At 37.2% G+C, this 22856-nt stretch overlaps 2 protein-coding genes and 1 long non-coding RNA gene across 3 annotated transcripts in view; all 3 read right to left on the bottom strand.

Annotated features, from left to right (window-relative positions):
• apolpp (retinoid- and fatty-acid binding glycoprotein apolipophorin) overlaps window positions 1-8477 on the bottom strand; it is a 78324-nt gene extending 69847 nt beyond the window's left edge. The window contains exon 1 of the mRNA XM_034980895.2: window positions 8280-8477. Within this exon, the coding sequence (XP_034836786.1) occupies window positions 8280-8361 (82 nt within the window). The 5' untranslated portion in view covers window positions 8362-8477. The remainder of the gene's footprint in view (window positions 1-8279) is intronic.
• A 5441-nt stretch (window positions 8478-13918) lies between these two features.
• LOC138403970 (uncharacterized) lies at window positions 13919-15255 on the bottom strand. The gene is made up of 3 exons (XR_011238083.1): window positions 15041-15255; window positions 14494-14715; window positions 13919-14115 (listed from the first exon to the last, which is right to left on the bottom strand). It is a non-coding gene; the product is annotated as an uncharacterized lncRNA (long non-coding RNA).
• Window positions 15256-18585: 3330 nt separating this feature from the next.
• The window catches only part of LOC117993130 (uncharacterized), an 81712-nt gene continuing 77441 nt past the window's right edge, over window positions 18586-22856 (bottom strand). Inside the window, exon 7 of the transcript XR_011238116.1 lies at window positions 18586-21532. The gene's annotated coding sequence lies outside the window, so the exon portion shown is untranslated. The remainder of the gene's footprint in view (window positions 21533-22856) is intronic.

Here is a 22856-nt window from a genome sequence, read left to right as displayed (position 1 = left end):
TGGTAGGCGTCAATTGACGCAGGTAGCCCTAAAGTAATCCTATTTTTAGGCTTCCGTACCTCAAAAGGATAAACGGAACCCTTATAGGATCACTTTGTTGTGTCTGTCAAGAAACCTATAGGGTACTTCCCGTTGACCTAGAATCATGAAATTTGGGAGGAAGGTCTTATAGCAGACATGAGTGGAATAATCTAAAAACCGTGAAATTGTAGTTACATCACAAGAAAAAAATTATTTAATGTGTTCATGAACAATTAATATTGCTATTATCAACTTTCAAAGCAAGATTAGTAATAAGTATACCACATGGGGTCTCATATGAAAGGGCTTCACTTGTACATTCTAAAAGAGATTTTTATTTATTTTTAGGCATAATAGTTTTTGATTTATCGTGGAAAATGTCGATAAAATACGATTTTAGTACGGAACCCTCAGTGCACGAGTCTGACTCGCACTTGGCCCTAACATTTGACATATCGTCGATTCAGGATCAAACCGAGAGTTCACTCTAGTTCACTCTGGCGCACGGGTTTCACTTCTCAGAAATGAACAAATGCCATTTATATTGGTTTCTGTGAACTTATCATCACCATCATCATCCTTATCAATCCTTCGCAGAGAGCACGGGTCTCCTCTCAGAATAAGGATTTGGTCATAGTCCACCACGCTGGCCAAGTGCGGATTGGCAGACTTCACCACTATTGAAAACATTATAGGCACACAGTTTGCTCACGATGTTTTCCTTCACCGTTAAAGCTTGAATTGCTTAAAACGCACATAACACCGAAAAGTTGGAGGTGCATGCCGGGATCGAACCCCCGACCTCCCGAATAGGAGGCGGACATTCTAATCACTAGCTAGGCTTTCAATATCACTATATACTTTATAATAGACTGTTTATACCAAACTTCATGTACCTATCAGTTATCAGTTGTAATTTATCAGTCAAATATAGATAGGTATGTATATCTATATTCAATTGTGTACGGATGCAATCGTTTAGCAGATTACAGCGCTGACAAATAAACAGACAAGAGACACCATCCGTTCATGTAATGGTTATACTAAGCGTGGGAAAAATATACCGACATATAAAAATTAACGACAATAATTATACTACACTAGCTCGCGACTGCGTCCGCGTGGACTACATACATTTCAAACCCCTATTTCAACTCCTTAGGGGTTGAATTTTCGAAAATCCTTTCTTAGGGGATGCCTACGTCGTAATAGCTATCTGCATGCCAAATTTGAGCCCGATCCGTCCAGTAGTTTGAGCTGTGCGTTGATTGCAGTTAGTCACCTTTTCCTTTTATATATTTAGACTAGCTTATGATCGCGACTTCGCGTGGACTACATAAATTTCAAGACTACATAATTTTCAAAAGGTGAAATTTCGAAAAGTCCTTTCTTAGTGGATACCTAACTACTCTTTACAAAGAACACGACCTCGAAATTTCATGTGTCTAGGACCAGTTGTTCAGTCTGTGCGTTGATATATAAGTCAGTCAGTCAGTCAGGACTTTGAATTTTATATATAAAGATAGTATAGTGTAGGTAATTATATTTTACTATTTGGCATAGGTACAGCAAATCCACAAAAGGACAGCTTATAAAAGGAAAAACTATAAGTAAGGCGTCTTCCACTATGCCTATTTGAAAAAACTATCCACTTTTGCTCTTTTTTTCTTTACTGTAAATAAATGCTTTTGGTACTAATAAAAAAAAGTGTAGGTCGCAAACTTTTATTGACTTTTTAAAACTCAATATTTTTATTGGTGATAACATTTTGATCTATGCGTAAGTTTTATCAAAATTTGCGCAACAATATAATAATGCATGACGCGTCTTTCCTTATACTTGACCTGTTACACTCGAAGATAAAATTAACGTAGTTTTATAATCAATAATAATTCTAGGAAAGCATAATCTTTAAAATTGCAAGAAGTTATTTATTTTAGGGCCAGCACAAACATACGGAGTGGAATCAATCAATTTTTGATAACTAGGCTTAGGACACGTCCTTATGTATGTCTTTTTTTAATTCTTATTCAGATTCCAGCTGACCCGGCGAGCTTCGTACCTACCGTCTAACAGTTGATTCTTTATTTTTTTATTTTTCCAGAGTCAATTTTTGATTAATGTTACCATCGTATAAATATTAACAAATATTGACATTAATATTTATACGATACAGACGTCACTCAATTGTTTTGCCTTACTAACACTTAAACTTTATTAAAGTTCAAATTGACTTTTAAGTATTATTACGAATTTTTTGTATGGGAATATAGAAAAGTGTTGAGCTTAGACTTTTTCAGGCAATTTTTAAAATTTTTCTCTCCGTAAGAACCATTCTCGTACTTCAAGGAATATTATTTAAAAAAAAAATAGCGAAATAGGTTCAGCTGTTCTCGAGATTTGCGCTTAGCAACACATTCAGCGATTTATTTTTATATATAGAGACAATAGTTAGCCATTGACTGCAATCTCATCTGATGGTAAGTGACGATTCAGTCTAAGATGGAACCGGGCTAAACTGGAAGGGGTATGGCAGTTTTTAAGGTTCCGTACCTCAAAAGAAAAAACGGAACCCTTATAGGATCACTTTGTTGTCTGTCTGTCTGTCTGTCTGTCAGTCAAGAAACCTACAGGGTACTTCCCGTTGACCTAGAATCATGAAATTTGGCAGGTAGGTGGGTCTTATAGCTGGCTTTAGGGGAAAAATCTGAAAACCGTGAATTTGTGGTCACATCACACAAAAAAAATTAAATTGTGGTCATAAACTAATAATTAGTATTTTCAATTTTCGAAGTAAGATAACTTTATCAAGTGGGGTATCATAATATGAAAGGGCTTCACTTGTACATTCTAAAACAGATTTTTATTATGTTTAGGTATAATAGTTTTTGATTTATCATGCAAAATGTCGATAAAATACGATTGTATTACGGAACCCTCAGTGCGCGAGTCTGACTCGCACTTGGCCGGTTTTTTATAAAAATACAAAATACAAAATCATTTATTTGCACGATTGCAAGTACAATGATGGTGTTATAATGGTTTATTTACAGCTACAATCCGCCATACAATGGGCATGCAAAATTTATTTTTCTTAAGTTTAACTAATAATAGGATCTAGGTACCATGAATGACAAAATCAACTATAAAATTTATTATTAATTTTAAGTAACAAGATTGAATTTTTCAAATGAAAGTAATTAATTATAGCATCATCATTAAATCACCAATAAGAGCAATAAGTAGCCAGAGTGCTATACAGAAGAAATGTCAGATTTTAGAGTTTATTAAACCCACCCGGCGACGTTTCGAATTTTAGTCCGTACTGAGGCTCAAATAAGAATCGCTCGAATATTAAAGAAGCTCTCTCCCTTATCTCCAAATAAATGAGCGTATTCACATATTTATAACGAATAGTCTATAGTCTATTACAAACAATGAATTATTAATAAAGCTACACTGATAACAAGGTCAATGATAATTCTCAGTTTTTAAGTTATCATGTATTTTGTATTTTGTATGTCATTCATTGCCAAGGAGAGTTGAAATTATACACATTTATAATTAACTAGATGAAGTCCGCGACTTCGTCCGCGTGGATTTAAGTTTTTAAAAATCCCGTAGGAACTCTTTAATTTTCCGGGATAAAAAGTAGCCTTTCCCCTTCCCCAGGATGCAAACTATCACTGTAGGTAGGTACCAAATTTCGTCGAAATCGGTAGAACCGGCCGTGAAAGGCTATAGCAGACAGACAGACAGACATATACACTTTTGCATTTATAATATTACTTATTAGTATGAATAAGTTTCATTCATTGAACTTATTTTTTCTACGAGGTTAAGTTGATAAACTTAATTTAACTTAATGATTTGAAGGGTAGGTCCATTTACGAACTGATTATTTTGGAAATTCGAAAGGGTAACTTTACTAGGGACGTATATTTTCTGAAAAAAACCGGCCAAGTGCGAGTCAGGCTCGCGCAATGAGGGTTCCGTACTACAGTCGTATTTTTTCGACATTTTGCACGATAATTCAAAAACTATGATGCATAACATATTGCGAGAGCAACTGATGGGCGATGGACTGAGAAAATACTGTATTGGTATCCACGCGAAGACATCACTGAGACGGCAGGCGATACCTGGATCAGACTAACGAGGGACAGAAACGAATGGAAAAGGATGGAGGAGGCCTATGCCCGAAAATGGGCGTTCCAATTGCAATGACATTACAAGACGTTATTTATAAAAAAACAGAACATAAACAGAAATAGGTACTAAGACATTGAAATTATGAATATACTTAATAATAAATTTTGACATAAGTTCTATAAATAAATCAACACTATTAAAAACTAAATATTGACTACTTGAATTGACATTAAAATAAAATATTATAATAAAATATAAAATATTATAATATATAATAAAATATATTGTAATACCTGCTTTATCTTTAACTATTCTTATGTTTACTATAGTCTTTATGTAACTTTTGAATTATCGATTGGAAATAAAGGCTTTATTTATTTTATTTATTTATTTATTTATGATGCATAAAAATAAATAAAATAGAGAGTTGTAATAAGCTACCCGTGCGAAACCGGGGCGGGTCGCTTGTAGCAAATACATTATTTCTGTGAACAAGGAGCCTCTTGCAGAGTTGGTGGCAGTGAAATGATAACACAATCAGGGGTCAGAGGTGTCCCCTATCTACAGACATGTTTATTGCCAATTATTTTGTATTGCCATTGTGTTAGCAACAAACAGTATCTACTGGCACTGACAATGTCCCACGTTAAAGTAATGTCACTATCTACATTTAAGAGTGCTCTCCATGCTCGCTCTAAAGCCTAATTTACACGCATTAAGTTGTTGCACTTATTAACTTAATTTCAATAACCTAACTTATTTGCTCGCTTCAACTCGCTAGCTCGCCGCGATATTTCCACAGCCCCCCTAATTAATGGAAAATCTAATTAATAATTAATCAACTAATGGAAAGTAGGCGTTCCTTTGCGGAAATCCATGATATACAATGAACCAAAAACTGAATGTGTTGTAATCCTATTTGGCCTTATTTTAAGTCTGATATTATGTAAAATTATATTATCTGTAACGCTGTTGATTACAAATAAATGAATAAAATAAAATATCCCGCTGAAACAGGTCAAATCTGTATGGTGCAACATGCATGCGATATGCACCGCCCGCCCTCCCACTACTAAACCCGCACGTTTCGCGACGACACCGAAGCATCCTCAGCAGATGTTCTCCTTGTTCGAGTGTCTTTTGGGATTTGTGTGGTCCTGCTTGGTGGTGGTGCGTATTGCTTGCCTCGTGGCTGCTTGTTTCTGCATGTTTAGCAGTGGGAGGGCGGGCGGGGCATGCTGCATGTTGCACTATACAGTTTTTTTTTTTTTAAAGAATATAAGCCATATTAAATGACTAATATTCCCCTTTCAGCTCCAATTAAGCGTCAGGCTTGTGCTAGGAGTAGGTACGACACTAGTGCAACGGGCGGGGTTTGAACCGTCGACCTTTCGGTTTTCAGTCCACTCCTTTACCAGTTGAGCTATTGAGGCTTTTAAATTATTATCATGATTCATGATCAAACTATCCATCTCACTACTGAGTAAGGGTCTCCACTCAGACTGAGAAGGGTTTAAACCATAGTCTGCCACGCTGGCTCATTGCGGACTGGCAGACTGCACATGGCTTTGAGAATATTATGGGGAACTCTCAGGCATGTAGGTTTCACGATATTTAATCCATAGTAATATTATAAATGCGAAAATGTGTATGTCTGTTAGTCTGCTAGCTTATCACGGCCCATAATTTAACCGACACGACACGACACGACACTAGTGCAACGGGCGGGATTTGAACCGTCGACCTTTCGGTTTTCAGTCCACTCCTATACCGGTTGAGCTATTGAGGCTCAATTTGACCTGTTTCAGCGGTTTATAGTAGTAGTTCAGGATGAAGAGAAGGTACTATGCAGAGAGAAAGGTAGGTATCATATTATTTTGACGATCTGCTGTTGTTTATAAGCACCGATTGTTATTTGACCTCAGCCACCGAACGCCGAGGTAACAGGAACGTTAGAATATAATTTTCCACCTAGGATCAAAGGTTATCCAGCCGAGTTAGGTATTTACATGATGTTTACTAGAAGATAATAGGCAGATGTTTTACCTACTATCTGAGTGTTCTTTAGGTGTCTTTAGTTTACTTGAACAGTAAACAAGTAGCTTTTCTAGGCGCACTATACGCGGCCTATACGACCTTGTTAGTTGTTATAGTTCTTGCAATTCACGAAGTCTAGTGAACTTTACTTGTGGTAACGTCGTTTACACGGGCATTGCGTAATGTGCGTGCATGTCGGACCAATCAGTCGCGAGCAAGCGCTGTCAAACGCACACATTTAGTGTAGGTACCTTACGTATACCGATACGACTTAAACACAAGCATGAGTCAGTGGCCTTCGTGAAACGCACCTCCCTGGCGCAGTGGTGAGCGGTGTGGTCTTAATAGTGGGAGGTCCCGGGTTCGATTCCTGGCCGGGGTTTGGAATTTTATAATTTCTAAATTTCTGGTCTGGTCTAGTGGGAGGCTTCGGCCGTGGCTAGTTACCACCCTACCGGCAAAGCCGTGCCGCCAAGCGATTTAGCGTTCCGGTACGATGCCATGTAGAAACCAAAGGGGTATGGGTTTAATAAAAACTGCCATACCCCTTCCAGGTTAGCCCGCTATCATCTTAGACTGCATCATCACTTACCACCAGGTGAGATTGCAGTCAAGGGCTAACTTGTATCTGAATAAATAAAAAAAAACGCAAGAACTGTACCGAGAACGAACATTGACATGATACGAGTAAAAACCTAACTCAAGAAGGTCTAAAGCGCCGGGTTTACTTTTCCTTCATCATCATCATCATCATGATCAACCCATCGCCTGCGCACTACAGAGCACGGGTCTCTCGCTCTCTCGTGCGTAGTGATACGGCATAAACTAGCCTGCACGGACGCGGTACTACTATTGGTTCGAGGTCTCATTCGAGTTTTGTTTTTCTCGATTGTAAATTTGCCATTTTTGATTCTAATATTTTTTATGTTTATAAATCGATTGTGAAACCATTACAAAATCATTTCGCTTTAGGAAACAACCATAACAATTTCAGCGTGTATACAAACAATTATTTAAATTATTAGAGTTCCGTACCAAACCAAGGAAGTCTTAATATATTATAGTTTCGTCCAGTCCGTTTGTCCATCTGCATCGGTGTGTCACAGGCATTTTTTTCGTGTTAGTGATTTAGTGGATACCTAAATATAATATGTATTATAGAATGTGATAAACCTAATGACTAGTGTTTTACTTATTTTTCAATAATTTTTCTATAATTTTGGTAATATTTTTATTTCTAAAAATCTGGAAAAAGTGTATTTTTTAGACCAAGTAAAGCGCTGAAACTGTAGAGTTGTAGGTATTAAATTAGCATGGCAGAAATTTTATGCATATTTTGATAATATGCACTTTTAAAAAGTTTACATGAATAAAAAAACATTATATTCTATTCTATTCTATTCTATTCTAATATGAGTTATTAAATTGTACGTGAAAAGAACTCTGCTATACAGTAAATTTACAATAGATTATGTAGAGTAATATTACATAGAGTAAGTGATTATCTAATCTTTAGGATCCCATGTAAATAAATATACATGTACCATATCGGAGCAAAATATATACATGATTATGATTATGGTTAAATCTACTTTGTCTGTACCTACTAAGTATATGCATCAAATTTCTTCTCTGAAAATCTGTTTAGCTGATTCGGCGTTGATCAGTTAATTGTAAAAACTTTCTAATTGTAATATTATAGTATACTTAACTATAAAACTTAGTCGCTAAAAATACCTAATGATTTTCAATAGTTTTCCCAATTTTCTACTATAGAGCCTACTTACAGCTACTATAGAGCTTTACATAAGTAGATTCAGAATCAATTTTCAATTACATTTTTTTTGACATAGGTAGGTATATAATATAATGTACTTAAATAAAAATCAAATAATTACAATAAGTTACTTTTCAGTTCTAAAATTTTCCTGATATTTTATTACTATAAGCTTTGGCTTGTGAGAAAATATAGGTACCTAGTCAAATTGATAATGTAAGTATTTCAAAAGCTTATAATAACGAAATTTAATGAAAAACAAATAAAAAAATGAAGAGGTTGAATAACTCACCATTAGAGAGAGCAGGGGTCCATAAAACAGAGAATAATAAGGTAACACTAAAAATGCTTAAACTTATTCTATTGGTCCCCATTTTGTCGGGGTGTATATCACTTTAATTTATCAGTCTCTAGATACTTATTCTAACAATACTATATAGACGTATAGCTACCACCACGTCTGGATGGCAAATGCAGGATAGTGCGCCCCTCTCCTGGTTTTATAGATGCAGCGCCGCGCCATTTTCCAACGACGTCGTGTGTCATTTGAAATTCGAATTATAAAAGTTTATTGAGAACTAGCTGATGCCCGCGGCTTCGCCCGCGTCGATTTAGGTTTTTGAAAATACCGTGGAAACTTTTGATTTTCCAGGACACAAGTAACCCATCCGTAGTAGCCCGTCCCCGGGATGCAAGACAGTACCTACCTACCAAATTTTATAAAAAAATATTTAAACGCATGATTCTTTAAAAATCCCATGGGATCACCACGATTTAGGAATGCAATTCCTTACAGCATCAGGGCCAAGGAGTTGGGTCCTCGACTTCAAAAAGTCTTTACCTCCAATATAAATTTATAACCGACAGTTTCTAAATCCCATCAATTTTTGTGGTCAGGTCCCGTACAGCATAAGGATTCAGGAGTTGGAATCTAAATTTTTTATGGGACAATTTCGCAAAGTTTCTCTATCGATTAAACAAAATTACGCAAATTGGTTCAGTAATCTCGAAGATTTCGGTGTACTTAGGTAGAAAAACACAACTCCTCCTTTTTTGAAAGTCGGTTAATAAAGTAGCCTATGTTACTCCCTGGTGAATCCTCTACTTGTCTGTGAAAGTCCCTCAAAGTAGGTTTAGCTGTTCCGAAGATTATCCCGTTCAAACAGACAGACAGACAAAAATTTTAAAAACGTGTGATTCACTTATGGTACAGTTCAAATAACCATATGAGCTTAATATAAGGCAGACACTTCAATTTTATTTATTAGTAGTTAGATAGATGTTTACAGTCGATAATGTCGTTCATTTGGGCCCAGTAGCAAAGGTCGTTAGGATTTGCTTTATTAGATAAAAATAGGAATTAAGTATGCTAATTGTCGACAAAATAATATAATTAATTATTTATTGTTGATTATTTAAGTACGGGCGATGGAGATAGCTATGTTTGGAGTTTCTCTACGTGATCAAAATATCAGAAATGAGATCCGTAGGAGAACTAGAGTAACCGACATAGCTCAACGGGTTGCGAAGCTGAAGTGGGAATGTTCGTACAACCAACAGACGTTGGGGTCCCAAGGAGCTGGAATGGCGACCTCGCACCGGAAGACGCAGTGTTGGGAGACCCCCCACTAGGTGGACGGACCACAGATTTACGGTTTTCTAACTTATTCCTTTACTTGTTCTATAAGACCTACCTACCTACCAAATTTCATGTTTCTAGGTCAATGGGAAGTACCCTATAGGTTTTCTTAACAGACATGACGGACAGACTGATATACAGACAACGAAGAGATCCTATAAGGGTTCCGTTTTTCCATTTGAGGTACGGAACCCTAAAAACCTAAATCCACGAGGATGAACTCTTAGGATCATCTAGTAATAAGATAAATATTATTATACCTGCTTAGACAGACAAGCATTTGTTAAAAATTAACATCTAAGAAGCAAATTAGGTGATATAATCAGTCTGGAAATTAGGTGATATAATCAGTCTGGAAATTAGGTGATATAATCAGTCTGGAAATTAGGTGATATAATCAGTCTGGAAATACAGGGTGTATGTAACCAGAACGCTAGCAAAAACTTAGCGTTATATTGTGGCTAATTCTATTGTACACAATCTCTAAACTAAACTCAAATGACACGTCTAAATCTATTGCTATCCCTTTCATAATGTTACTTACAGAAAAGGATAGCACTAGAATTAGACCTGTTAATTTAGTTTAGTTTAGAGATTGTGTACTAGAGAATCGGCCCCATTGTTATACTACCTAAACACAATCCAATACCTATAACTATTTGCCTCATTTTGTAGTTTTAGTGGTTTAGTATTATTCAAACTAGCAATGTATAGCGTGCAAAACTCAGGTCAATGCCCCGCCTACGACGAGGTATTGACTCCGAGTGGCCTCCTTACGTAACATTGACCTCTAACGTCAGTCAGATGTTTTATCCATACTATTCCATACCTACTAATATTATAATTTCGAAAGTATGTTTGGCTGACTGTCTGTCTGTCTGTCTGCTAGCGTTTCCCGGCCCAACAGTTTAACCGATTTTGATGAGGTACACAGTTAGCTTACATCCCGGGGAAGGACATACGCTACTTCTTGTCCCGGAAAATCGAAGAGTTTCATTCTCAAAGGCATATCCATTTAACCAATTTGTATGAAATTTGGTAAAGAGGCAGCTTGCGTCCCGGAAATTGACATAGGCAACTTTATATCCTGGAAAATCAAAGAGTTCCCATGGGATTTTTAAAAACCTAAATCCACGAGGACAAAGTCGCGGGCATCATCTAGTTTGCAATATATCGTAAACTTTTACAAAACTATAGGATTTTTTAATATTTTTTCGGATTTTATTTGTGGTATCATAATATCAGTAATCGTCAGTAGTACCATCATTCCTGTAACGATATTTATATGTACAAATATGCATTAACTAACAGCTTTTACTTATATAACAGTTTTTTTACCTATATTCTATTAAATTTGTATAACGCGAACTCGCCATCCTCACATAAACTTCAACAGTTTCTAGAGGATGGCGAACTGTTTATTTTAAAATGTATTATTGAAATTTACGTGATCAATAAAAAAAACAAAAAAAAAATCAACTGTCTTCGTTTTTGCCAGCGTTGTGGTTACACCCTGTATAGTAAGTGGCTCGTAACTTCATTCGTGTGATAATAAAGCATTTATCACTCGGGATAGTGAAGCTAAGTAACTTATAAGGGTACTTCCCGTTGACTTAGAATCATGAAATTGGGCAGGTAGGTCGGTCTTGTAGCAGACATTCGGGGAAAAATCTGAAAACCGTGAATTTAGGGTTAGATCACACAAAAAATTTGGTCATGAACTAATAGAATTTTCGATTTTCAAAGTAAGATAACTATACCAAATGGGGTTTCTTGTACAACCAACCAACTTTACCTGTACATTTTAAAACAGATTTTTATTTATTAGGATTCCGTACCTCAAAAGGAAAAACGGAACCCTTATAGGATGTTTTTTTTGTTGTCTGTCTGTCTGTCTGTCAAGAAACCTACAGGGTACTTGATACTTCCCGTTGACCTAGAATCATGAAATTTGGCAGGTAGGTAGATCTTATAGCTGACATTTGGGGAAAAATCTGAATTTAGGGTTAAATCACACAAAAAATAATTAAATTGTGGTCATGAACTAATAATTAGTATTTTCAACTTATGAAGTGAGATAACTATATCAAGTGGGGTATCATATGGAAGGTCTTCACCTGTACATTCTAAAACAGATTTTTATTTATTTTTATGCATCATAGTTTTTGAATTATCGTGCAAAATGTTTCACTGCGCGAGCTTGACTCGCACTTGGCCGGTTTTTTTTATGTACAAATAGTTTTTGATTTATCGTGCAAAATTTCGAAGAAATACGACTGTAGTACTGAACCCTCAGTGCGCAAGTCTGACTCGCACTTCAGATACAAGTTAGCCCTTGACGAAAATCAAAACAGTGAATACGAGTGTATAATGAGCTTTCAAACGAAATCGTTTTTCTTAGATACCTAAATATACCTAGGTATTAAGTATTATGTGCTACCCTATAGTAAGCTTCTTAAGTTTAACGGTTAATATTAACTGTAATTGTTCGTAAATCGTAATCCATAGTCCTATCTTATTACCTTATATTCTAACACTAGCTTTATGTCTGCGACTTTGTCTGCTACGATTATTTTATACTTCATACTTTACCGATTTTGATGAAAGGTACGGAGATATCTTGCATTTTGACGACGTCCCTGGTGCACTGGTGCGCTGTGGTCTTACTAGTGGGAGGACCCGGGTTCGATTCCTGACAGGGCTTTGGGATTTTATAATTTCTAAATTTCTGATCTAGTCTGGCTCCGGCCATAGCTAGTTACCACCCTACCGGCAAAGCATGCCACCAAGCGATTTAGCCTTCCGGTTACGATGCCATGTAGAAACTAAAGGGGCATATTAAGGGTTGAATAAAAACTGCCGTATCCTTTACAAGTTAGCCCGCTTCCGTCTTAGACTGCATCATCACTTATCACCAGGTGTGATTGGAGTCACGGACTAAAAAAAAAATCAATTTTCACATGGGATTTTTAATCCTAAATCTGCGTGGGCGGGCATTTAGCGGTTCTTCGCCATTACTAGAATGACAACTCAATTGTTAGGTGTCTGTGGAATAATTATTGTGAAATAATTATTACAAAAATGATTGAATCGATAGATGTTGTGACTTGTTGCGTATGGCAATAAATTTGAGCAGCATTATGAGGTAAGTACGAAACGATAACAATATTGTTTATGATTCAAGAGCGTTGATCTCGAGCACTGCCTGGGAGTCAAGGAACTGGCTAAAATAAGAATCGTTTACGTAAGCTAATTATTATCATCATCATCATCATCATCATCATGATCAACCCATTGCCGGCTCACTACAGAGCACGGCTCTCCTCTCAGAGTGAGAAGGGTTTGGCCATAGTCTACCACGCTGGCCATGTGCGGATTGGTAGACTTCACACACCTTTGAGAACATTATGGAGAACTCTTAGGCATGCAGGTTTCCTCACGATGTTTCCCTTCACCGTTAAAGCAAGTGATATTTAATTACTTAAAACGCACATAACTCCGAAAAGTTAGAGGTGCCTGCCCGGGATCGAACCCCTGACCTCCGATTAGAAGGCGGACGTCCTAACCTAGGCTATCACAGCTAATTATTATTATTAGTATGTTTTTTGTTGTCATCTACCTACCCCCCTAATCTAGACCCCCAAAAATCCCCCGGTCTTATAGCACTGCGCTTTCTGGTGCGAAGTCGCTATCCTAACCACGGAACAGAAAGAACAGTGGAAGTGCAATTCACCAAAATTACTATAGGAACCGCTGTCGCCAAACTCATACAAATATACCGATAGTCATATATTGCACTACAAAGAAACAAATCATTTGATTTGTCGTTTAAGTTTAGTCAAAACTAGCCTACGTCACAGATTTGGAAATAAACCCTGACGCTCTAGAAATAAGATTTATTTTGCTTTAGCGGAAGAACGTATTTACGAGCTATAGTCACACTCACGTCACACTAGATTCAATTGTCCAATTAATTCCGCTACTTGACCATAGATGGCGGTATTCTAAGTAGTAGCAATTATAAACTTAATTACTTTAAACATATGGTTGACATTTGCGTGATCGGTCGATTTTTATTCCTCCTCAGTTAAGGCTGCACCACGTAGCTCAATGAATTACCTATCGATATCGATAGATACTCGTTATTTTGTTCATTCGCAAAAATAAAATTAAAAAAGGTAATTATAAAATTGAATAAAAGTGCTGGTATGTATGCATGCCTTTTACAAGTATGCACAATAAATACTGCAACGTATGAATATAGATAAATTTTATTTATTGCCCTTGCCCCTAAATAAAACCTATTTGTTAAGAAACTGGCGTTTCGAAAGTCTTATTTTTAATTTTAATAAATGGTGTATGCGAACATTTATGTATATATTTTTCGACTATTGCCTTCATCAAATCGGTAACGTGATTAGACGCAGGAATCTCCGAATCACTTTGTCTTTTTGAAGAACCTGGAGTGACCACATTTATCATTTTGTGGCTGAAACCAAAATTAAATTTTGAGAATAAATCCGTACTAATATTATAAATGCGAAAGTGTGTCTGTCTGTCTGTCTGTCTGATAGCTTTTCACGGCTCAACCGATCAACCGTTTTTGATGAAATTTGGTACAGAGATAGCTTGCATCCCGGGAAAGGACATAGGAAGTTGAAAAGTTCCCACAGGATTTTTAAAAACCTAAATCCACGCGGACGAAGTCGCGGGCATCATCTAGTACCTATATAAAAATGAATAGGAGAAAAATTAATTAGTGTGTTTATGAATTAAATTTGATATTTAGTCAGTCAATCTTCATACAAAAATATAACTAAGAGGTGTGTTGTTTTGTATTATAATATCAAGTATTTTCAATACTTACTGAAAGTAATAAAATAAAACAAGGTTATTTGATTAAAAGACTTAACGATTTTCATTGATGGAAGCGCAGTAGGTTTCGTATATCTATATCCTTTATTTGATATTATAAAATCGACTTCTAAAAAAATGTTCAGAGCATATCATGCTTGATTTGGTTGGCATCCAATTAACTCTACCCGTTGCATCTATCCATTTCTCTTTGATGCTTGCATCTTTGGGAAACCTAAAAATATTTTAAATGAAGGTTAGAGGAACTACTGATGTCTATTTAGTGATCAATGTAACGTCTCACTCATTAATAAATTATAATTATTGCGTTACTATTTATTTATATCCTTGTATCGATATCAATCGATAAATTCAATATTCTACTTGGCCACATCACTATTTGAGTAGCGAACACGGAGCGAAGTACTTTCGGAATAGAATCAATCCAAAATAAACTTTATCTTAATTGTTTAAGGTTGATTTTGACTAACCGTTCTATTAAATATTAGTAAATTGAAATAAATTAAGATTTTATAGAAAACAATGAAAATCGTACTTACCGATGATACGAAACACCTCCATTTTTAAGATTTTTTCTCCTACTATCATTTTTACACTCCAAAACGGAACAGTAACATTGCTAGGGCAATATGAATTTGTCGCGAGACTACCAACTCCACGCGATGTTAGAACGCGACTGGGATCAGTTTTACGTAACTACGCTTAATTGTGGCACGCGTGCCACGCCTACTTAGCACTTCCACTGTTTTTTCTGTTCCGTGATCCTAACACCTTGGGAACCTATCGTCTATCGGTTTTGCAAACCATGTGCCTTGCCCATTGCCACTTCAGCTTCGCAACCCGTTGAGCTATGTCGGTAACCCTATTTTTTTAGGGTTCCGTAGCCAAATGGCAAAAACGGAACCCTTATAGATTCGTCATGTCTGTCTGGCCGTCCGTATGTCACAGCCACTTCTTTCCGAAACTATAAGAGCTATGTAGTGTTGAAACTTGGTAAGTAGATGTATTCTGTGAACCGCATTAAGATTTTTACACAAAAAAAAGAAAAAAAAAAAAATTTTTTTGGGGTTCCCCATAGATAGGTATTCAGGAGTTTTGAAAAATTTGCCCATAAGGGTGGTAAAATAGGGGATGAAAGTTTCTATGTGAAATCAACGCACAGCCTAAACCGCTGGTCCTAAAGACATGAAATTTGGAGGGTCTATTCTTTGTAAAGAGCAGGTATCCACTAAGAAAGGATTTTTCGAAATTCCACCCCTAAGTGGGTTAAATGGGGGATGGAAGTTTGTATGAAAGTCGGTCATTTTTCCCTACTTAGAACTGAAACTCAAAAATTTTTTTTTCATCAAACCCATACGTGGGGTATCTATGGATAGGTCTTCAAAAATGACTTGGCCGGTTTTTTTTAAATAGAGATCGCGAGCAAACGAGCAGGCGGGTTAATGTTAAGTGATTACCGCCGCCCATAAATATTTGCAGTACCAGAGGAACCACAAATGCGTTGCCGGCCTTTCAGGAATTTCAAACACAAATACAAATACAAATTTCTTTATTGCGAATCTGGGTAAACAGTGGAGATGTTACAAAACAAAAAGGTACAGCCAAATTCTGCCTATTAGCATGCAATATGATATTCCTAACAAACGAATTTATTGGTCCAACCCTTGAATAACCCCATGTTGTAATCTATTGGGAACACCGCGGATGCGAGTTGGTTCCACAGTTTGCATGTGCGTGCACAGAAGGATCTGGCACAACATGCGGTCGGTCGAAGTGCACAAGATGCCCAGGTGGTGAGAGTGAAATTGCTTACGGTGACGCGCGGTGCGGTTGTAGAAAAAGAAGGGTGAAATGAGGTCAAAAAGCTATTTAGAGCACTCTTCACCTGGCACTAGTACTTCAAATGTTCATGGGCGGCGGTAATCATTTAACATCAGTTGACCCGCGTGTTCGTTTGCTCGCTTTTTTTTTATTAAAAAAAAAAAAGGTTACACGGATTACCGGATAGTGTTCTACAATATTCTATCAGTGATGAAATAATCTCGGTAATTAGCACTAGTACATAAAATGGGCAATTAATTTATTATCTTTGCTTGCGAGGCCAAAGTTAACATTGTACTGCAAGCTTGCAACATTTTATCTATCACTGGCGGATGTCGGGGCATATCTTGCACGTGTTTTTATTATTGATTCCCAATAGGAATGATCACGAATGAATCATAATATTATAGAACTTCATAACCAACTGTGTCGCATACGTGTCCCTGAATCCAACAGTAATCTTCGTCCACGAAAAAATAAACTTTTCGTGGTCCCACATCATCGCACTGTTGCTAGATCTATGTCACCTATACCCCGTTCATTAGCATCATTCAACGCGCTTTTGGACAATAATGCTCAATGGGACCCATTTAATGATGGCTCTATAATACTGGTTCGGGAGTTACTGAAGTACGCTGAGAGCATTGCATGAATATGTCATTCAATGTTCTCAGCGTACATATTCAAAATTCTTTGATCTTTTATCGTTTTGTATTTTATGTCTTTTTTCTTGTACCTTTATTTGTATTTAAATTTATTATTAATCATCTAGTTAGTGTAAGTGGCACTGCCGTTCTAATTAGATATAAAATAAATAAAATAAAATAAATAAAATAGCTAGGTTCTGGCCTCACAACTCTAGTACAGTACCTACCTACGCGACAGAAAGTAATCAAAGAAAGAAAGAAAGGCATCGGCCTTTAGAATGACATTTCGGCTTTGTAGAGCGTTGTCTCTGACACTCATACCTATATTATGACGTTTTGTCGGTCTCAACGACAGAGACAACGCTCTACAAATCTGCTAAGGTCGAAATGGCAATCGAGGAGGGAAAGTCCCACACTAACCCGGTGCAGGCAAAGGCGGGTGACGTGCTGGTCAGCAGGGCGTCCCCTCGCCTCGTACCCCGATTGTCATCTTAACCTGTCGCGGACTATACCACTTCTTCCTTAACCACCACTGGTAGATATCTCTTACATATGTAGACTAGCTTCTGCCCGCGTGGCCTACAGGAAACAAATGGCATTTTTTTTCAGAAACAAACAGTATAACATCAGGACACGCACTCTGAACAGCACCGAATAACACATATAACCTTCCAACCCCCATTTCACTCCTTTAGAGGGGGGGGGGGGGGGGGGGGGGGGGATTTTTCTCATAGTCGTTTCTTAGCTGACACCTAACCTCAAGAAAAAACCTACTTTCCAAATTTGAAGTCAATTATAATATCAATAATTAAAACTTTCCCATAATAACTTGCATCCCCTATTTTACCACCCTTATGGGCGAATTTTCCTAAAATCCTGAAACACGTATTTCTTCATTTGTAATCGTAAACCCAAATACCAATTTTCATGCAAAAAACTTGAAAAATGACCGACTTTCATACAAACTTCCATCCCCCATTTTACCCACTTAGGGGTGGAATTTCGAAAAATCCTTTCTTAGTGGATACCTACTCTTCACAAAGAATAGACCCTCCAAATTTCATGTCTTTAGGACCAGCGGTTTAGGCTGTGCGTTGATATCTATGTCAGTCAGTCAGTCAGGACTTTGAATTTTATAGGTATATTTAGATAAGTACTTCCCTGCCCATTTCTTATCTTTCTTCTTTTTACTATTACTTATTGTTTAATACAAATAAATCCAGACTAATATTATAAATACGAAAGTGTGCCTGGTTTACTCTGCCCAACAGTTGATAAAATTAGGTACAGAGTTAGCTTACATCCCGGGGACGGACATAGGCTACTTTTATCCAGGAAAACCAAAGAGTTCCCACGGGATTCTTATAGGTCCATCCGTTTAACCGACTTACGTGAAATTTGGTACAAAGGTAGCTAGTGTTCCGGAAATTGACATAGGCAACTTTTTATCCCGGAAAATCAAGGCGTACCTGCCCACGGGATTTTTAACAACCTAAGTCCATACGGACGAAGTGGCGGGCATCATCTAGTAAAAAATAAATCTAAAAAATACCGGGTAAAGGTATAATTAAAAAAAAAACTCACATTATGTTTCTTTAATAATTTATTCAGTTAAATCACAAATAAGTAAATAATAATATTCTAACATAATATAATTAAGTCAAAGAAGTAAGTAATAATATTATGTTAGAAGTAAATCATATATCGATTACAACTTATCTTAAGTTTTTTCATAATAAATTATATTACTCTAGTAGGTAACTACCTATTTCACAAAGAATCCATAAAATTATGTTTAATTAAATAACGTAATAAGTCTTCGAACAGTGCGTGTTGCCAGTGATGACATATGGATCCGAGACATGGTCGCTAACTATGGGCCTCATAAGAAAGCTCAGAGTCACTCAGCGGGCGATGGAGAGAGCTATGTGCGGAGTTTCTCTACGTGATCAATGAGGAAATGAGGAGATCCGTAGGAGAACCAGAGTAACCGACATAGCTCAACGGGTTGCGAAGCTGAAGTGGCAATGGGCAGGGCACATAGTACGTAAATCCGATACCGATGGGGTCTCAAGGTGCTGGAATGGCGACCTCGCACCGGAAGACGCAGCGTTGAAAGACCCCCCACTAGGTGGACGGACGACATCAGACGAGTCGCAGGGAGCCGCTGGATGGCGGCGGCGCAAGACCGTGACGTGTGGAAGTCCTCACAAGAGACCTATGTCCAGCAGTGGAAGTCTATCGATTGATGATGATAAAATAATAAATGAAAAATGAAAATGAAAATCTTTTTTATTCGTATAAACTTTTACAAGTGCTTACGAATAGTCGGATGCATCTACCACTGGTTCGGAATGCCTTTCCTGCCGAGAAGAACCAGCAAGAAACTCGGCGGTTGCTCTTTTCAAATATTTGATATAGGTACAAAATTATGCCATGTATAAAATAGTATTTGCAGTCTTGTGCGTTGCTGGAACGAGCTGCAGGTCAAATCCACGCTCTTTTATCATTTAGATAATCTTCAATTGTGTAATATGCTTTTTTCAGGACATAATATGCTATAACATAAATACATACTCAAAATGCCGATACCTGATATTGTTACAAGGAAGACAAAATTTGAAATCGCTGCCCCGAAGAATTGGATTTTCAGACATGGACTTCCACAAGCCACGGTGTTGCGCCGCCTGAATCCAGCGGCTCCTGCAGACTCGCTTGTCGTCTGTCTACTTAGGAACTTCTTCCAACACTACGTTTTCCTTTGAGAGGTCGCCATTCCAGCTCCTTGGGACCCAAACGTCTATCGGTTGTACGAACATTCCCACTTCAGCTTCGCAACCCGTTGAGCTATGTCGGTTACTCTAGTTCTCCTACGGATCTCCTTATTTCTAATTTGATAGTAGATACCACTTAGCTATAAATACCTATCTTCTTTTCTTCTTCTCTATATATAAAAATGAATCGCTGAATGTGTTGCTGACAGCAAATCTCGAGAACAGCTGAACCGCTTTCGCTAATTCTTTTTTATAATATTCCTTGAAGTACGAGGATGGTTCTTATGGAGAGAAGAATTTAAAAAAAATCCTGAAAAAGAGTCGACTGTTAGGCGGTACGAAGTTCGCCGGGCAGCTAGTTTATTTTAAAAATAATCTTTTTCGTCACAGACCTTTGTCATATTATCGCACAATACATACAGGGTGTAAACAGAACGTAGGCAAAGACGAAAACAGGTGATAGTGCTGATGATATGATACCACAAAAAAAAAGCGAAAAAATATATTAAAAATCCTATAATTTTGTATAAGTTTACAATATATTGCAAATAAAACATCTGACTGACGCCAGAGGTCAACGAACGTTGCGTAAGTAGGCCACTCGGGTCAATACCGCGTCGTAGGCGGGGTGTTGACCCGAGTTTTGCACGCTGTACATTGCGGGTTTTAAAAGTACTAAATCACTAAAACTACAAAATGAGCCAAGTGGTTACACCCTCTATACATATACTATCTTGAAGACGTTTTTTATGCTCGTGTTGTGAGAATAATATATTTGTGCTGATAAATTGTTTTAAAAGTGTCGTCTTAAAGACAGGGAGCAGAGGTCAACGACTTATTTACGTTATAATTTTTTTTTAATTTACTTCACGTGGGCACGCACTGAAAACGGATTTTTGAAATTCCACTCCTTCAGCAGTTTTCAAAAATTTCACTGGAGCGAAGCCGGGGCGCTCGTTTTATAATATAACCAGCCAAGTGCGAGTCAGGCTCGCGCAACGAGGGTTCCGTACTCTCGTCGTATTTTTTCGACATTTTGCACGATAATTCAAAAACTATGATGGGTAAAAATAAATAAAAATCTGTTTTAGAATGTACCTAAGCTATTTCATATGATATAGCTATATAACTTTGATAATTGAAAATAGGTACTAAATAGGTAGGTACTTATTTTAGCGTTTAAACTACCGTGACCCCGCAGTCAAAACCTCGGCGCGTGCGCGAACGGACTCCCTTGAAAAAGGACCCCGTATGGGTTCGAAACTAGTCGGGCTAACGTCGACTACACACGTGAGTAAAGCCGGGACAGATATTATTTGGAAGGTAGGTACTTATATTTATTCATGAACACATTTTAATTTTTTTTCTGTGATATAGGTAACCTTAAATTCACGGTTTACGGATTTATTCCTTTACTTGTGCTATAAGACCTACCTACCTACCAAACAGTGGCGTGCAGGTCATAGAGGCATAAATGCACTGCTTACCCCAGTTGAATAGCTCAATGCATATTTTTCATAATGACCTGCCAGTAAACAGGCTCCTACTTAACTAATGCCTACCCTGGCTTCAAATCCTGTGCACGCCACTGCTACCAAACATGATTCTAAGTCAACGGGAAATACCCTATAGGTTTTCTTGACAGACACGACGGACAGATGGACAGACGGACAGACAGACAGACAACAAAGTGATCCTATAAGGGTTCCTTTTTCCTTTTGAGGTACGGAATCCTAAAAAGTTGCTGATTTAACTAGTAGTCATCATTTAAGTTTTAATACTTGACGACCTCCCTGGCGCAGTGGTGAGCGCTGTGGGAATAGTGGGAGGTCCCGGGTTCGATTCCTGGCAGGGGTTTGAATTTTATAATTTCTAAATTTCTGGTCTGGTCTGGTGGGATGCTTCGGCCGTGGCTAGTTACCACCCTACCGGCAAAGCCGTGTCGCCAAGCGATTTAGCGTTCCGGTACGATGCCGTGTAGAAACCAAAGGGGTATGGGTTTAATAAAAAACTGCCATACCACTTCCAGGTTAGCCCGCTATCATCTTAGACTGCATCATCACTTACCACCAGGTGAGATTGCAGTCAAGGGCTAACTTACAAACTTACTAGGGCAAGATTAAAAAAATATATACAATTAAGTCCCGCAAATTGCTAATGCGCGTGGCCGCCATTTTAGTAACGTCAGCACTAGACTGAAGTTTCGAGGTGATAGTAGGTATATTTTTTACTTAAATATTGGGTACAATGCCTCGCTGCGGTGGTCTCGATGAGGTTTTAGATTTAATTTAATTTATTTTAGTTTTAATTTAATGTTGGTTTTTTTAGATTTAAGTTTATTAATAGTTTATTTAAATAATTTTGAACTACGCGAATACTTCTTAAATATACGTCAAATGATGTCAAAATGACGACATGGTTCCAGCGCAATAGCAATTTGCGGGACTTATCAGTTGATTTGTTTATAGGTGAAGTGATAAAGCCCCGGATAAAAATGAATTTCTCTATTGTAATCACACGAGGACAAATCGGAGAGCAGTAACTAGTCAATCAGAAAGATCATTTACCCAACCGTATCATTAAACTTTGAACTTGCGTTATTGACTCTGTGTTTACATTGCTCGATAATGCCAGTAACTACTTACTGATTATTATATTATTATTAATAATAGCTATATTAATATAATAATTTGTTATAGCTCTGTTAATTATTGCTATTTGTTTGCGAACGTGGTCGCTAATTGAGTTTGAGACAGAAAGCTCTTTAAAACACATAATTACTTAATGAAACCTACCTATTATATATTTACCTCAGGAAAGTCCATAAGTCATTTGTGGATATGGGTATTACCTTTTATAATAAAATCCCGCAAACTATTTTGGACTTACCTTTGCACAAGTTTAAAAAATCTATTAAAAATATGCTCCTGAAAAAAGCATATTACACAATTGAAGATTATCTAAATGATAAAAGAGCGTGGATTTGACCTGCAGCTCGTTCCAGCAACGCACAAGACTGCAAATACTATTTTATACATGGCATAATCTTGTACCTATATCAAATATTTGAAAAGAGCAACCGCCGAGTTTCTTGCTGGTTCTTCTCGGTAGGA

The sequence above is a fragment of the Maniola hyperantus genome, chromosome 23, assembly GCF_902806685.2.
Source record: "Maniola hyperantus chromosome 23, iAphHyp1.2, whole genome shotgun sequence".
NCBI classification, from domain to species: domain Eukaryota; kingdom Metazoa; phylum Arthropoda; class Insecta; order Lepidoptera; family Nymphalidae; genus Maniola; species Maniola hyperantus.
This window is presented reverse-complemented; position numbering and strand designations above follow the sequence as displayed.